The following is a 17,917-nucleotide window of genomic DNA, read 5'->3' as shown; positions in this document are numbered from 1 at the left end:
CTATTTTTAATGCAGTTTTCAATTCCATATAATTTCCTAACTTAAAATATTTTAAAATCAAGATCGAAACTTACGTACTTCCTTCTTCTATGACTCTCCACACGCTGATGGTGAAAGTATGTGAAGTATTGCCATAGGTAGAGAGTTCTCCTCAATGCTACCTGTAGACCATTTGCCAGCTGCTGGTTTGTTTGACAATATTGGCGATCGAAATGGGCTGCAGGTGGCGTAGAGCAAAATATGGCAACAATTCGCATGCTTTTCCCATAAGCGTATGGAGAGTCATAGAGGAAGGAAGTACGTTAGTTTCTCTCTTGATTTTCATATAGATTAAAATATTTTAAGTTGGAAAACTATATGGAACTGAAAACTACGTTAAACATGATTCTAAAGAAAAGCATCACGGAAACTTAAAAAAAATATTTTTATTAAATAAGAAGGGAAAATATCGCAATACATTCCTATACAACTGAAAAGATGAGGAGAGGGAAGGGAGAAGTGCCAAAGGCATGAAACCGGTCTCTCCTTAGACGGCGTGGATGGTGTTTTCAATATAAATGTAAACGATCTCGAACTCAACTCCTGCTCTAGTTCCGGTTAGAAAGTTTGCAACTGCTTACTACAGCTTATTCTGTGAGGTGATATTTTCAAACGGATAATTTTGTTTCCAATAAAAGAAGTATATTAGATTATTTCTGAGCTAAAATCTGCCATATTCTGGTGAGTTTGAAGAGAAAATTTGCTTTAGTTATTTATAGGTACATTGTTAAAAAAAGTGACATGGTTGCTAGATTTTGAATAACTCGTTTTTTTGGCAATCCTGATTTCGCCTCTTCAATTTTTTTATTACTGTTTGTTCTTGTTGTAAGCTGTGCACCATCTTACGTTAGTGTTAGGCATTGTAAACACAAGTATTGTCAGCACAAGTAATCAAATACCACGTTTGCAAGAATCTCAAAACACAATGATCACATTGTGAACCAAATGACTGTAAAATACACCAGAAACATTAACCCGGAAGTATAGGCGGTATGGAGCTTGCAGCGTTCTCTAGTGTAGAAAACACCATCCATTGTTTTTAAAATTTTCTTGCTTCACCATATCATTTTTGGACTATTTTATTTGAAATGTTTGGTGTCATAAATCATTTTAAGAATATCATCGTTTTTTTAAATTGATTAACTAGCTTTGAAACAACGGCTCAGTGAAATAAAGTCTGTTTTCGAAATTTTTCCATTATGGTCATTACTCTAAACTTTTTTGGCATCACTTTTTGTTTTTGTTTTCATTTTTAGTAATTACTTCTGCTCAGTGCTCAGTATCTCAGCTGGGAGATGATTTGATTTTGTGCATTTTAAGCAACAACTAAGTAACAATTTTGATTTTTATTCTTATATTTAAACATGTATGTTCTGCCCTCCAGGATAATGATAGAACTTTTTAGTAGACTATCAAGTTTAATTTAGTTTTTCACTAGTGAGAAAAAGGTAAAATGTTATGTTTATTAACTGTTCATTCATAATTTGTTTATGTGAAAAAGGGTTTTCATTTCAGATTAAAAAAGTACGTTGCACCTTTTAATAAATTTCATCAACGAATTAAATTCATTTTATAGTTAATATAAATTATACGTTCTTTAATTATAAACATTGTCTATATTTTTTATTTATATTTGTCAAAATTTGCACTTGTCATCATACCATCAATCTTGCCCGGGGATGGCTACAAGTTTTACCTTTCAAGTTGGTCCCCTTCTTTGAGTATCTTTAGCTTCTCACGTACTGCTGCTTGGAAATTATCAATATTCGGCGATTATTCAGTCTTTTTTTTAAAAATGTTTGGAATATAATTTCTAGTTTTAAAAATTCTTCAAATTTATTCTAAATTTCTTTTATTTTTTCTATATAAAAATAAATTTGGTACTTTTACATTTCAACGGACAACAACGGATAAAGTTTACAATGCAAAGTCACCAAATTAGTGTAAATTCAAATTTTTATTAAAAATTTTATTTTTTGGTGATGTCTGTTTAAAATAAAACAGCAAAATGGAAGATTACCATAAATACATTAAAATTTATTTGTTCACTATTACATTATCAAATAATCAAACTGGGGGGAAGACAGGCTCCATGTCTAGAGCCTAACCCCCATTTCTCTTGTTCTTAATACAGATATATGTAAATGTACTACGGTGTTACCTTCTCCCATATTAGGCTATAGGTTAAGAGTTCTGCAATTTGCCACTTGTAGCCCATTTCATTCTCCAATTCTTATTAGGCAGTTTTTAAAAATGGCATATGAATAGCTATGGTTCTGTCTTTAAGTCATTATAAATATGGTAAAAAATATTTGAAGGGATTTTGTAGTTATTTATTTGGAAAGATTTCAAAATTGTAGTCACGTCATCATCTGACTAGTAGAATAATAGTATGACCCCCTCACACACTTTTTGCATGAAGCGCTTGCGTATATTTGCGTATCGTGATCTGGCGCGCCAACTACAATCGCCAAGGTGCCAAATAGATTTTAAACTTTCAAATTAAAAAAAAAAAAACACATGTAGATGTTTGCCCGGTGGTGGCTGCAAGTTATACAGTTCTTGTTGGTCCCTTTCTGTGATGTTTTTTTTTTTAGTTTCTTGCGGGCTACTGCCCGGAAGTTTCCAAGACTTGGCAATTATTGTGCCACAGATTACGATACGGAAATCTCTCAACCCCCTTTTTCTTTTGTTATTATTCTTTGTTGAATGTATATTTTGTTGAATGTATCTAGGTATATTTTTGAAATAAGCGATAACAGGTAGATAGCTATTAGACATAGTACTTCTAATGTGTTGTTTTTACAGGAGCCCATATTAGACCTCAATACTTGATTTATGTTAAAAAAATTGCTTTTTCAATCTGTCCATTCTATTTTATTACTTACCATGTTAAAGGGTATTTCTTGAAATAATAAAAATAACAATTTACTAATGCTGTTTTAAGATACTTAGCAATCTTTTTTTTGAGAAAAAGTAAATTGAAAATTGAAGTGGGATCCATAATTTACACAATTTTGTTGTGCAAAGGATAATTTAGTTTCTTTTTATGTAATATTGATAATGTAATTTTATATTTACTTTAAGTGAAAATTTATGTTTTAATTACAGATCAAATATTAATTTATTATATTATTTTTATTATCACACTGTAAAAAAATATTAATATGCATGATGTATTTATTTTTATAGAAACAAATTGAGATCCATTAAGTCACCATTCATGTTTCTTAATAGATTCATACTTGTTTAATGCTACATTATTTTCTACGGAGAATTTCAAATCATGCATTTCTTTAGAATTAGTTTTTGATGCCCACGATTTGTGATGATTTTATTGTTCACATGGCTTTGTCAATCTAATTTTCATCAATTTGGGATTTCTACTTAGTTTTTAAAATTTCGATTTTTAAAAATATGATTATGACTTGCGAATTTCGAATCGCACTTTTGGAGAATCACTTAATGACTTAATATCACTTAATGACTTAACATCACTTAATGATGCTTTAGTCGGGAAAATTTCATCTCAGTTTTTTCAAATTGTGAAATTTTTCCGCACTCTGATTTTGGTGGTAATAATCCTTTTAAACATCGACTTGAGAAAAAAATACAAGAATTTTTTGTGCTGCCCAGTTTTGTCATCTATTTTTTTTCTTCATATTGTAGCGGAAATCAGATTAAAATCTAGCAAAAGTTAGAAGTTTGAGAAAAATGATAAAGTAGAGTGCGAAATAGCGAAGGATTCTCATCCCTGCATACTTCTTTTTTTTTTTTTAACAACTCATGAGTGTAAAAAAATTTTTATTTCGAAAAGAGTTTTGTTTATTTTGATTTTTAAAAAGTGTCTGGAAAATAGACCCTTCCGGTAAACAGACGTCGGATTATGAGACTATGTACTGTATTATGTATTTGGGCACCTAACTTTAAACATGTATAAATTTGTGAATTAAGCCTTTACGTTAAAACTTGCATTCAAAATCTAAATATATTTATTTATTTTTATTCTAAACTAAACTTTTTTTATTATGATTAACAAAAGTCATACATTATTCTGGAGTTGTCATCAACAATTTCATCTTTTGAGTTTATTTGATTGATACTTGTTGGTAGTCAAAGCATAACTTAAGGACAGATTTCATTTATTGGAAGTGGTCTCTAAAATATTCATAACAGGAATTCACGATTCACCCATTTTTTATTTTATTTAAGGAAAGCCATTCTAGCAATGTAATAAAAAGTATGTAATGGTTGTGCTAAGGATAATATTGATAATGGTCAAGTAAGTAAAAATAAAGATGAGAAGAAGCACAAGGTAACTTACATTTTAGACACATTTAGACACATTTACAAGGTAAGGCATGTGCTTTGAATTTTTTTGTATGATTGTGATTAACAGATATTGAAGTGATCAATTAAAACAAAATTACATCAAAATATTATATCTAATTTATAATTGAAGACCAAGGAAGTTGAACAGTTTGTTCTTTATTCCTATAAATTGTTCTGAATTTGCTCGGAATTGCAATATGCTACGAATTCTTTGTATGATTATAACGAACAGATGAAGTGATCTATAAAAACAAAATTACATCATAATATGTATAATTTATAATTAAAGACCAAGGGGAATGAATGGTTTATGTCCATTATTTACAAAAATGTTTACCTTCTGTTGCTTTTTGAGGATTACTAAGCTTTAATAAATAAATCGCTTTTCCCCTAGAGTTATAACACCTAGATTATTATTACCCCCTACCCCTTAGAAAACGGGCCTTACTGTGGGAAAGGCCTTCCTTTCCGTGTGCAAAATAGTTTTTTTTCTTCTTTTTTCTGAATCGGCTTTAAAGGACATAAACCATTCTTCCTTCATGATCTTCAATTTTAAGTTTTATAAAAAAAGCAGAACATGAAATTTTTTTCATTATATTACCTTGCTAAATGAAAGTGATTTTTTTTTTATAATTTATTCTTTTTTTTTATTCATCTATTCTAAAATAATACTGTTTTGTTTATGTAATACTATTTCTTAGCCTACTATTTCATGGATTGTTAATTTAATTTTATGTGGTGTTTCAGGTTGATACTATAGACTATAGCTTATCAAGAGGAATGTCACTACGACAAGCTTTAAAATCTAAATTTCGATCTGAAAAACCTGATATAGATATTATGCCTACTCCTACTATTCTTCATACATACCCTTCAGAGGAACGACTCCTCGAGGAAATGCCGGATGAAGTAAAGTGTTTAATTTTTGATGATATGTCATAGAATCTTAAACATTTTGTTAAAAAATCTATGATTGCCTAAATTCTCTTTCTTATCTCGTTTTGTTTTAACCATTTGACATTTTATTTAAGAACCTACCACTTATGTTCCAACAATAGTCAGTACATATATAGTGAGTAAAAAGGAAGAAAGATACTTACCACTGTGAATAGCTTTTGATTTAATTTTTATTTATTATTTTTTGGTGCTTTTAACCAGTGGGTTTACAAACTAGAAAACAAAGTATAAATTATTCAACACAATGACACTAATACCTGAAAGGCTTAGGGCAATATATTCATAGGTCACACTTTTTCAGAATGTGTTATTATTTTTTTTTCACGAAGTGTTTTGTAGTATTGTTACTTATTGATACTTTTTGGGAACAAATTATAAGTTTTGGAAATTTCCAATACAAAATAGCGTAATTTACAAGAAACATCTTGTTGCTAATATAAAAGTCATCAATATGGAACACCAGTCATCTTGGAATTGCATATTATATTCAATATGATTTGCCCATTATATTAAATACACGAAAAAATTGTTACTATCAATTATTCTGTCAGTTTCGTTGGTTTTGTCAAGATAAGTTCAGTATTTATTAGTCATGAGTAAATATTTTCAATAGTTTTGCGAACTCACAATATACCAACTTGACGTTATAATCCTTTTTCCGTTTGGACCGCAAGAGTTGTGAAATTGTGCACCAACTGTATACGGAGGGATTGGTGAGGATAATATTACTAGAATATTTTATAACTTTGGAAAATATACGTTACTTTTTATTTATTTAAATTACTAGACCATTATTTCTTTGATCAATAATTTGGAGCAATGTCAAATCTTTATTTAATGTCAAATCTTATTGCTGCTCATTTCTTATTTAATAATTCTTTTGTGTGAAATGGTAATAACTTTTTTATAAATTCAGGCATCTTAGAAATGATAATAGATAATTTATTCCAACATTTCCCATGTAGAAATTGAAAATACTTCCTGCAGTTTGTGTTACTATTTCTTTTATCTGTAAAATAATATTAAATTTAATAGTTTTTACATTTTGAGTAATGTAAAAACAGAATGTTTTGTAACTCTTTTTTTATATATATATTTTTAGTGCCCACATCCTGATAAATTACCAAATCAAGAGTCGTGCTCTGCATGCTATGAATCTCAGCTTGCCCAGCTACAAGAACAGTTTGTTCAAATTATGCTTGAGAACCAGCAGTTAGGTAAAGTTTATTCCTTTAAAGATTTTCAAATATAAAGTGTGACTCAATTGTTTTCAGATTTTCTTAATTACTTACTTTTTTATTAAAGAAAATGTTGAAAATTTTTTGTACACACGTTCTTAAAATATGTTGCAAAATTCTTTTAATAATCTAAAATGTAAACATGCATATGCAAGTGTTTTTCCTATAATCATAGAACTAAACATAAATCTGTTCACAATAGTTTAAATTCATACTGAATCAATGAAAAACAAGTCCTATATTGATATGTTGAGATTTTTTTTGAATTGTTCTTTATGAATAATTAATAATAGCTTTAGTTATTTTCTTTTATCTAAAATTATAAGGGAAACCTTATCACAACAGTGATTTAGAGCTATCATTTACAACTAAGATTTATTTAAATCATTATTATAACAAGTATTCAAATTGATTACAATTGGATTAAAACTCCCAACATTTAAATGTTATTTAGTAATAATATTTTCTTTCTGTAAGGTTTGTAATATTACTTTTTCCTTCTTATAGTTAATGAAATAAAAGATTTAAAAAGTCAAAATGTGGCTGAACAGCTAATGAAACAGCTTGAAAAAGAACGCGAACGTTATAGGGTGTTGTCTGAGAAATTGCATGATAAAGAAACAAAAGAAACAAGCTCTTTAAGCAGCAAATCACCTAGGTATGTAATTTTCATAGCAATATCTTTTATTTAAAATTACTAGTAATTTTACTGTTCATAAGACTCTTCTGTTTTTTATAAGTTCTAAAAGGTCCTGAGTCGAAAATCAACTTACGAAAATTAATATCACAACATAAATAATGTATAAAGGTTATGTTTTAAGTGCTATCTCCAGTTTCTTATGTTTTCAGCTAAAGTCAAATGGATTTAGGAATTAAATGGTAAATAGCACAATTAATATTGCAATTAAATTGTACAAGTATAACGTGTCATGTTTTTTTAAACTTAGACATAGAAATAATTTGGAAGTAGTAAACTCTGTCTTATTTTGAAGTTAAACTACTAGCCGCACCTTTGCTTAGTTTTATGAGGTTAACCATCCGATAAATAATGGCAGCAAATAATTTATTTTATTTTTTTAGTAACATGTGCTGTAATTCTAGAAAAAAAAAAGTTTTGAAAAATATAATTTCATTCCGTAAATTTTTTGTTATGTTCATTCTAATTTGATCCTTGCATTAGGAACTATTTTTCCCCCATAAAATATGGATTGTGTTATTTTTAACAAAAACACTGCTTTTGCTCCTAAAGTAATAAAATAGTGTGTGATGAAAATTAAGTTTTTTTGTTTGTTTTGTTTATTAAACTTCTCTCCCCCCCCCTGAAAATTAGTCAATTTTTTTCTATCTATTTTCAAGGACAATAAATGTCTCTTGAAAACCTGTGATGTCAACTAGTCAAACGTAGTGTTGAAAATCTGTGACCTATCAAGTAGTCAAATGTAGTGTTGCTTATACTTTGCGAGGATTTTCATGACTTAATTTTCAATTTTGGCAATTATAATCATATTCATATTCTAGAGATGTTCTTGTTGATACTTAATAATACTTAACTGGTATTAGGAGGTGGGTAGTATATTTATTCTGGCCAAAGTTACAGCAAATTTTGTTCCAGTAATGTCCAGTGATACATTTTCTAATCACTGAAACATTTAAAAATCTTCTCTTCTATGTCTAAATTCAGTTGAATTGATTTATAAATTTATATCCAGAAAATGAAAACGAAATTTATTTTTATTAGGCCCTTCCTCTCTCAACCCAACTCAACTGTCAAAAGGGAGGGAAAATTCTAAATTTGCTTGTAATCTTTTCATTTTACTTTATTTTTCAGCATCTTTTGATGCATATGTCCGTCACATAATCAGAATTTGAGATAGAAAGCATGCAGTATTTTAGACTCTCTTTTGATTTTTTCTCATAAAATTATGCCTACAATCAACAATTTCTGAAATATGTTTAAATGTTTCACAGACTTTAGTTTTTAGACTTTTGATACGTATCATTAATTTTATGCAATTAATGTTATCGAAAATTTTTAGCATCATTGAAATTGCTTTTCATCAATTTAAACCGTAATAAGATTAGATTTTAAAAATTCTAAAAACTGAGAAATGTGTAGCCTTAAATTACTTACTCAAAACCTTGAATCACATCATTTTATTGCTTTAAAATTTTGATAAAAAAAATCATTGAAGTTGTTGAAATTATCGCACACTATTTCTCCTAATCTAATAAGGCAACCCTTTTATTTTTAACCTTTTTTGAAATGATTGTGCTGCCTAAAAATTCTACATCACCAAAAGTTTGTCTAGTACAGAAAATATCGAGGAAACACGAATTAGAAATTTAAGATGGCGAAGGTAGAGGACTCTAAATTGATGAAATTCTCTTTTTTCCACGTAATTCAACAATTTGTATGTTAACTTTTGTTGTGATGAAAATGTATTAGTTAAGGACATAATTAAAAATGAAGGCAATGTTAGTGTCATCATTAGATTTCTAGAAATTGTTAATGCTTTGAGGTACAAACTTTTCCCTAATGTGACTAACACGATGTCCGTAATGTAAAAAGTTTGTGATGCTTTTAAAGTTATTCATATATGGCTTTTAGGGCAAACTTACTTGAAAATTACTTTTATTTGAAGTACATTAAAGGGGTTAAATGGTTTCAATAATTTGAATTCATTATGTTTTAAATAACATGTGATCTTAAATTTTTTTAAATTTTTCAACGGTATTTGGTTTTTATCTGAAATAATTTTTCTTTGACAAAATATCTTTTTTACTAACATTAAATAAATGAACAATAATAGTAAAGTGCTAATGTTTTTGCTGTCTTAAAATAAGTTTTTGTTTATAATTAAAAATTAAAATGTTTCTTTTGATAGGAAGTATATATATCGAAATAGATTTAAATGGATATTATTTTAGCGTAAACTTAATAAATATTTATGTTTTATTGAAAAGGATTAATATTTTTTTCTTTAGAAAAATAAGTTGAACTTTTTTTTATTAGATGATTTGGAATAGCAGAAATTTGTAAATCATTAGATACTTCTTGCATATTTTTTTTATCTATTATTGTATTGTATATATACTGTCTATATTTTGTTATTTTAACTTTTAAAAAGAAAATATAATTTATTGTTGCTTTATAGTACATTTGAATAGTTGATTTCGGTTGTGTTTAACTTAATTAAAAGTTTATTTAAGCTTGATTTTGTCTTTATTTTGAGGTTAAGAAGATTTGCCCGTAAAGAAAAACATACGCCTGAAAAATCTAAATTGCCTGATATTGGGGAAGGATCAGGGACAACTGTTACTCCTGAAAAAGAAGAAGCAGCTGATGTTGTTAAGGAAACTGAAGAAGGAGAAAGTATGGGTCTTAAGGTTTAATTTATTGTGTTGTGAAATTTAGATGAAGCACACTTTTAAGTTATACAGTATCCTAAATCATAGGGGTTTTAGTATACATTATGAGTATGTTGTTAAGGTAGTAAATAAGTAAAGGGTCCTCTTTAGACAGAAAAAGAATTATACTTACTTTATTAATGCATAGAGAACTATCTAAACATAATTTTCTTTAAATAACTTATTAATTTTAAATATATTTATGCAATGATAACTATTGTTTTGATTATTGTACATTACAGGGTATCCGCGCCCTTGGAAAGTCATGAAAAATCATGGAAATTCATGAATTTTGGTATTGAACAAAATTTGCCATGAAATGTCATGATTTTAACTATTTCTTAAAAAAAATCGTGGAAAGTCATGGATTTAGGTCACTGAAAAATCTAATTTTCAAAATGGATTTTACCCCTCCCCCCCAATTTCATGGTGTTCCAAATATCTGAATTTGTAACAAAATCTCCACTCATAGTCATGTTTTATAAAAATATAAATTGTTTTTATCATCTTCTTTAAAAATTATGGCGCTCTTTCAAAAAATGAAAGTAAAAACATTGTTTCTAGACCGAGTTATCTTTTTAACTTCTGTGATTTCAGAATTTTTTTCATTTTTATTTTATCAATTTAAAATTCTAGCTAAAGCAAGCCAGTCATTGGCGAGTTTTTTTATTCTGAAATGAGAACTGAAGAATCAGGAGTATTTCTTTCCTTTCCGATGAACAAAAAAAAAAGTATCTTTAGAATATAATTTTGCAGAGGAAAAGGGAAAAAATTTAATTGCTTTCATATTTTTTTAAGCTATTTTATTGCTTCAACTCTTTCTTTACTCTGTTTTTTTAAATTTAAAATCTGTAAATATGAAGATGCAGAGTATAACAGTTTTCGTTATACCTATCAATTCAATTACTGTTATTGTAATGTTTTTTTTAAAATTTGGTTTGTGTTGTTTTCGTATAACTTTGTTAAGTCATGAAAAGTTCTTGGAATTAGTCATGGTAAAGTCATGAAAAGCTATGGATTTGAAAATCTAAAACATAGCAGATACCCTGTACTGTGAAAAGTTATTTTATTTAAAATGTATTTTGATTTTTAAACTATTATTAGTTGTCACTGAGCTCACACCAGTGCAAGGTGAAGCAGTTCCTTTTCCTTCGGTTGAAAGACCGCGAGGTCTATATGGCCGTTTTCGTGCATGGGTGACTTCTCAATTTTCTGAATTAGTTGAAGACTTTTCTGAGCCTGTTGTTGATGATGATGATAGCGCTGAAGATGATTCTGAAGGAGATCCTTTGACAGTTCGCAAGTGAGCGCTATTTCTTTATTGCCTTCTATTTATAACAGTTGTATATTCATTTTATTTATTCGAGAAATTTTATCGGTTCAGAGAAAAATATTTTAAGCATAAAAAATTTATAATTTTTTAAAATGCACCATTAAGATAATAATTTTGATATTGATATGGTTAGGGTGTTTAATTTTCTCTCTTAAGATTCATTAGTAGTAGTTTTCTCAGTGGAACCTGGTCAACATTTTCTTGGTGCGCAAAGTTTTGTATTTATCAGCTAAGGTTTATACTTAAAGGGAAAAAAATGTACTTCATCATTTATTTTATTTCTTCTGCAGTTTACAATTCTAATAAAATTAACAAGTATTTCCTTCTACTTAATTACAATGCTAACTAGTTATGTAGAAGTGCAAAATCTTTTTTTAATAAAAAATTGCTTCACTACAAAGTAAGATTTTCAGTTATTTGTAGGGAATTTCTTTTTTGTTCTCAGATGCAATTATTCTTTAATTGCGATTGCTTCCATTTTTATCATGTCTTAAATAATAATTATGAATTAGTTTTATTAAAAAAGGCGCATAATTACATAATACTTAAAATCAGTGAGCATAAAATGCATTAAAGGACTAATTATTAATTCCAAAAGCAAGTTCATCTCTTAGAAGTTTTAAGTATATTTAAAAATGAAAAGTGTAATGTTCTTATTTCTTCTTTGCATCCACTTCGATATGTTTCACTTTGCTGTGAGGGATTGAGAAGCACAGTCTCAATCACAGGCAGCTCTCAAACTGAAAATTTATTTGTCAGCAAGACCAACAATATCTGTAGGATTGTGTGGTTTCTCTCTGTTTTGCTTTTATAATTGTCTCTTAAAAGGGTGTAACAACCAGGAAACTTTAAATTAGCTCTAAAGTATCTAATACCTGTTTCCAATAACATCTAAAAGGTCTAAATCTCTATCCTTTCGTAATATATATTAGTTATGATGTGCTAAAACTCGTTGGTAAAAATTAATTGCTTTCAGTAAAATTATTATTCGATATGAACTTCGTCAATTTTCATGAAAGGACACATTTTGTATTTACTTTTATGAATTACAAGTCTTCAATTTAAATATTTTGCTGTCTTAAAAGTTTTTATTTTCATGCATATTTTAATTTAATTATCCTTGTTAAAACTTTTACTATTTTCTATTAATAGATCTAGTTTTATTAATATTATTAAGTCTTTTTTTTAAAATTTCTATTTTTTAGGCTTAAAGACAACTTAGTGCGATTTAGTAAGTATAATTTCTTTTACTTTTTGATACTGAATAAATGAAAGGCTTGAGGCAAAATAGTGCTAAATCACATTTTTTCAATCTTACCATTCTGTGGTGGCTCAAGGGATAGAGCGCTCGCCTCTCAATGAGGTGACCTGGGTTCGAATCCTGGCGGCTGGTCGATATTAATTCTTCACCTGGCTTGCACTGACCATAGTGATGGCATAAAATATTCTCAATGGTAGATGGATTATGTGTTAGAGTTCCCTTGCTGCCAGGCTAACCATAGGGGATTTTGTTTTTTTCCTCTCACAAGTTCTGGTTAGTTCTATCGAAAAGTGCTCCTCAAAAGTAAATTTCTCCCAATACTTGATTCAGGATTTTCCTTGCCTTCTGGATTGGGTTCAAAATAGCAAGGTTACAGAGTTGAACATTGGGAGTCATAAACTTAAAATTGGGGCGACTGTTCAATGGCGGTTCTTGCCAATTTTACATCAATGTTGAGAATTGTTGAATTCAGGCATCAATAAAATATATCAATCATCTTAAAAGATTAAAATTGGTTTTCCTGCGAGATTGAAGTGATAATTCTTCAGGACTACTTCTGCAGACATTGGTTTTGTGATCCTGCGGTGCCAGGATTGCATTTCCCGACTTATACCCTATTTCATCTGAAATATCTCTCGAGCAATATGCTCAGATACCTCAACTTGTTTGATGTGATATCACTATATTCTCATGATTATTATTATATTTTTGGAAATTCTTTTTAATAGAATTTGCTAAATGGTACAGCTGAAAAGTCAAAAGTTTTGGCTCATTTTGTAAATAATTCTACTCTCGTGGTAACCTAAACTTTTATCTAGTGTCATGTTAAATATCCAAACATAGAGTCTCTGGGTAAAAATTGTACTAAATTTTCTTTGCTCTTAAATAAGGTGGGGAAAACAGGTTTTTTTTTGTACAAGAAAGCCTGCATTTAAAAATTTGCAATGAACTGGGACTGATTTTCAGAAAGTTAATATTCGAATCAGAAAAATTAATTTTGGTTAGTTATGCAATTAAAATAATATTTTAATTTGCAATGCATTTGAAAATTGAATGAAAAAGTACCATTAACCTAGTTTGATATGATTTTGTACTACTTTAATTTGCATATGGATTAGAATAAATTTTAGGTTTATATTTGTGCGTAACATTGAAATTCTTTTTTAGCCAATGCTACAAAACCTGTCTCTTCTCTTGCTGATAGCTTCGTATCGTTGCTACGATGGAATTCACCGGGAACAACATTGTTAGCATTTTTTGTAAGTTTACTATTGCGTACTGAATTATTTAAGCTAAGTTTTGTATAGCTGTTTTTACATGCTATGTTGTCAAATGAATTTTGATATTTATTAATGACCCTTTAAAGTAATGACTTGAATGTTACTAAAACAATTAGATTTTTTTTATTTTTAATTTTCAACAAAATGGGCTTCTTTCATAATCATTAACATATTACCTACAAAACTAGTAAACATAAAAGGCACAGCATTGAGACATTTCTCTGTAACAATTATGTAGAGTTTGCAAACTTAATATTATTGGGATATTTTCCTCATAACTAAGCAAAGGACTGATCTTAGATATGAATGCACTACTAGCAGCTCCCCAATAGTCAATATGCAGCCCCGACCTTCTGAAATTTAAGAAAAAACTGCAGTGAAACATGTGTATAACGATACTGTCTATAACGATAAACCTGTCTATAGCGATATTTCCTTGAGGTCCCGGTAAATTCCTATTTACTCAATGAATTTTTAACCTGTTTATAGCGATAACCACTTTTCAGTTAAACATGTCTACAACGATAATTTTTCCTCTTTTGATAGTTGATAGTTCCATTCCGATTTTTCTACCGTTGGAAAACGATTCCCCATTGAGCTTAAATGTGAGATAACAAAATGTTTTTTTTTTCATCTCCTTTGTATGTAATATTCTTTCGTTGTTTCTGAGAAAAAATGCCACTTTTAGGGGAAATTAAAGCAGTTGAAATGGGTGAAGGGGTATTGTAGGAGGGAGAGAGCTTTGTCAGAAATGCTGATGAAACTGGCTTATTTTATCAGCTCATGCCAGATAAAACAATGGCATTTAAGGGAGAAAATTGTAAAGGCGGTAAAAAATCAAAACAGAGGTTAACTGTTCTACTTTGTGCAAACAGTACTGGAACCGATAAACTGAAGCCATTCGTTATAGGCAAATACGCTAAGCCTAGATGTTTTAAGAATGTGAAAAGTTTACCAGTTGACTACTAGGCAAACAAAAGAGCCTGGATGACAGAAGAAATATTTAACAACTGGCTGCTTGATGTGGATAAGGAGATGAAAAGAAAGAAGAAAAAAATAGCTCTCTTAGTTGACAAGTGCACTCCTCACAACAATCCTCCAAATTGAAAAATATAAAATTGTTTTATTTTCCCCCAAATTGCACGTCGATTCTACAGCCATTAGATTTGGGAATAATAAAATGTTTCAAAGGATACTATCGAAAAAGATTAGTTCAGAACGTTGTTTATAATCTGGATAATAAACTCCCAAATCCTTATGCAGTTGATGTAAAAAATGCATGTGATTGGATTTCCGGAGGGTGGAATTCATTGACACAATCCACCATCCAAAATTGTTGGAAGAAAGCTTCTTTCTTTGAGGATAAAAGCAACGGAAACGCAGAAACTGAGCTTACTGAAATCACTGATGAAGAAGAAAAATGTGTGGCAGGCTTAAATTTGATTGTCAGTGATTTCCAAAGATCATCTAATACATTATTTCTATTTAACGCAGATGAATTTTTAAATTTAGATAATGATGTGTTGGTTTTCAGTGGTGCAAGTGATGAAGAGATTTTAGCAGAAGTTATCCCGGGTGATCAAAGTGATGAGGAAGAAGCAGCTGACTGTTCTCAAAACAGGACTCAAATTTCACCCGAGAATGCCATATTGCTAATTAACACTTTGCAAGATTTTGTTGCAACATTACCAAATGTAACTGATGTTCATTTGAATTCATTAGATGGACTGAAATCTATGTGCATGGAAATGGCAATTGCTTCCAAAAATAAGCAAACAAAACTAACCGATTATTTTTCTAAATAATTTCTGTTTTGATTCATAAAATTATAAGTAAATTTTTCTTGTGTGCTGTTTCATAATTCTAAGTAAAATTTTCATTTGGAGCCTATAAAAGAAGTTTAATTTATCATTAGTTTTAATTCATCATTACTTTTAAATTTCAAACCTGTCTATAACGATAACCTGCCTATAACAATATTTTATTTAGGTCCCTACAGTATCGTTATAGACAGGTTTTACTGTACATAACAGGTGTATGAACAATTTATAATTGTTCATCATACTAATTTCGATAATTTTTTATTTTATCGTGCATAACTTAAAAAACTTTTTTAAGGAAACTTTTTTTCATAACATATGTAACTTATTATAATTTAATTTTAATAAAAATGAAATTTTAAGTTTAATTTAGTTAGAAAAGACTATGTGTGCAAAAAAATGCTAATTTTTGTTAATCAAAAAAAAATTACACATACAATGTAAACATCTATAATTTGCTATATTTAGTTTTTAAATTTTTAAGACAAGTTGATTTTTTACTGGCTGAGGAATAATTAATTGACATTGCAACCTCTGAAAGTTATATTATTTTTCAGACTCCTAAACCCCTTAAGAGGGAAAATTCCTAAATGTTTGGGGAGTTGAGAGATAGTTTTAAGTTATTATCTCAGATGATGGCTTACATCCTCTCTTTGAAGCTTTTATGCTTGTGCCTTTATGAATTGTGCCTTTATGAATTGTTCATTTAGGGGAACTAAATTACGTATACTTTATAAACTGCATTAAGTTAAAAGCATTAGTTAGGTACAAACTAAAGTATGGGAGTTGTTGATTTTGATAATTGAACATTACTGGGAAAGAAACTTGTATTGTTTTAAATACTACAATATACAAATCATGATTTTTATAAAAGGAATTAAATAGGCTTTTAAATAAAAATATTCAAGTACACTTTTTTTTTCTTCATAAAATTTATTTTTTACTATAAAATAATGCAGATTAACTTTTAAAAAAAATATAGATTTTATGAACAAACTAAATGATACAGTAAAAAAAATACTTTATTGATACTTTAGCATAAAAGAAAAATATATTATTCATTATATTTTATTAAGTCTTATTTATTGAAACTTATTTGTCATTTCTGTATCCTTGTATACATTAAAGTCTGAACAAATGATGTTCATTATTGTGTGCCCATCACCATACCTGTATACTTTTTTGGCTTGTTGAGTCAATTACTAGTGAAAGGTAAGACTGAGTGTCTAACCCAATGTTCAGTTATTCTTTATTAACAAACTTGGTTGGTTTCTGACCAGTTACCCTGAAAAACAAAAGGTATATTTATTAGCCAGATAAAGTTATTTGTTAGCCAAACAGACTAACTACTAACACCACTTTCATTTGAATTGCACAGATACAAAAACTACACATTTTTGTTTCAATATCCAGTATATTAATATTTTTAACATTCAACAAGCTTACAAATGTGGCTTGTCATCTCATTCCTCACGCTTTATAAAGAAAAATTGTTGTCTTTAGCTGTCAGAGTAGAACATCTAAGCTACTCATTTCTATTATTCTTTTCATGAAAAACTTGTAAATAATGTATATTAAGTGTCAAGATAAAAGATAAATGGATTAATAAATCATTCTAAATGGCAGAAAAGTTTTAAGTATTAATCATTCTAAATTGTCTGAAAATGATAAGGTTATGCTTGATGGGAAAGTGTCCTGTTTATTGTTGTCACTTTAGGGAAAGGGACTGGAATTCTTATTTAAATTATTGATATTATACAATACCTTTAATAGAGCCTTGGGGGATAGAGTGTTCATCTCCCAATGAGGGAACCCTGGTTCGAATCCTAGCAGTGGCTGGTTGATATGAATTCTACTCTTGGCTCGCACTGACCACAGCGCTGCACTAAAATATCCTCAGTGGTAGGCTGATTATGGGATAGCCCTTGCTATTGGGCTAACCATGGGAGGTTTTCATGGTTTTCCTCACCCTGTAGTGCAAATGCGAGTTAGTTCCCTTAAAAAGTCCTGCCAGAAGGCTAGTTTTTCCCAAATGCTTGATCCAAGTGTTTCCTTGTCTTCTGGGAACTCCGTCTTCAAAATTACAAGACTGTAGAGTTGAACATTGAAAGTCATAAACTCAGAATTGGGTCAATAAAAAAAATACTTTTAAATTTTAAAAGTTTTTCATGGAAATATTTCAAGTAATAGTTTGTCGCAGTGATTGTATCGTATAATTTATGTTAATTTTTCATCCAATTTGCATGGGT

At 29.1% G+C, this 17,917-nt stretch overlaps 1 protein-coding gene across 3 annotated transcripts in view; it reads left to right on the top strand.

Moving 5' to 3' along the window:
* Window positions 1-1,275: 1,275 nt before the first annotated feature.
* The window catches only part of LOC107438053 (GRAM domain-containing protein 4), a 33,056-nt gene continuing 16,414 nt past the window's right edge, over window positions 1,276-17,917 (top strand). The window contains exons 1-8 of one of the 3 annotated variants that reach the window (XM_016050214.4): window positions 1,276-1,487; window positions 5,119-5,280; window positions 6,431-6,545; window positions 7,074-7,224; window positions 9,800-9,939; window positions 11,079-11,277; window positions 12,513-12,538; window positions 13,736-13,827. In XM_016050214.4, coding sequence (XP_015905700.2) covers window positions 5,152-5,280; window positions 6,431-6,545; window positions 7,074-7,224; window positions 9,800-9,939; window positions 11,079-11,277; window positions 12,513-12,538; window positions 13,736-13,827 — 852 coding nt within the window. In that variant the 5' untranslated portion in view covers window positions 1,276-1,487; window positions 5,119-5,151. The remainder of the gene's footprint in view (window positions 1,488-5,118; window positions 5,281-6,430; window positions 6,546-7,073; window positions 7,225-9,799; window positions 9,940-11,078; window positions 11,278-12,512; window positions 12,539-13,735; window positions 13,828-17,917) is intronic. The other 2 variants (XR_015431402.1, XM_087157454.1) reach the window with 2 other exon arrangements.

This window comes from Parasteatoda tepidariorum, chromosome 2 (assembly GCF_982258835.1).
Source record: "Parasteatoda tepidariorum strain Cologne lab strain chromosome 2, Ptep-v5.0, whole genome shotgun sequence".
Taxonomy (NCBI): Eukaryota; Metazoa; Arthropoda; class Arachnida; order Araneae; family Theridiidae; genus Parasteatoda; species Parasteatoda tepidariorum.
Note: the sequence above shows the minus strand (reverse complement) of the source record. Positions and strands in the feature narration are given on the sequence as shown.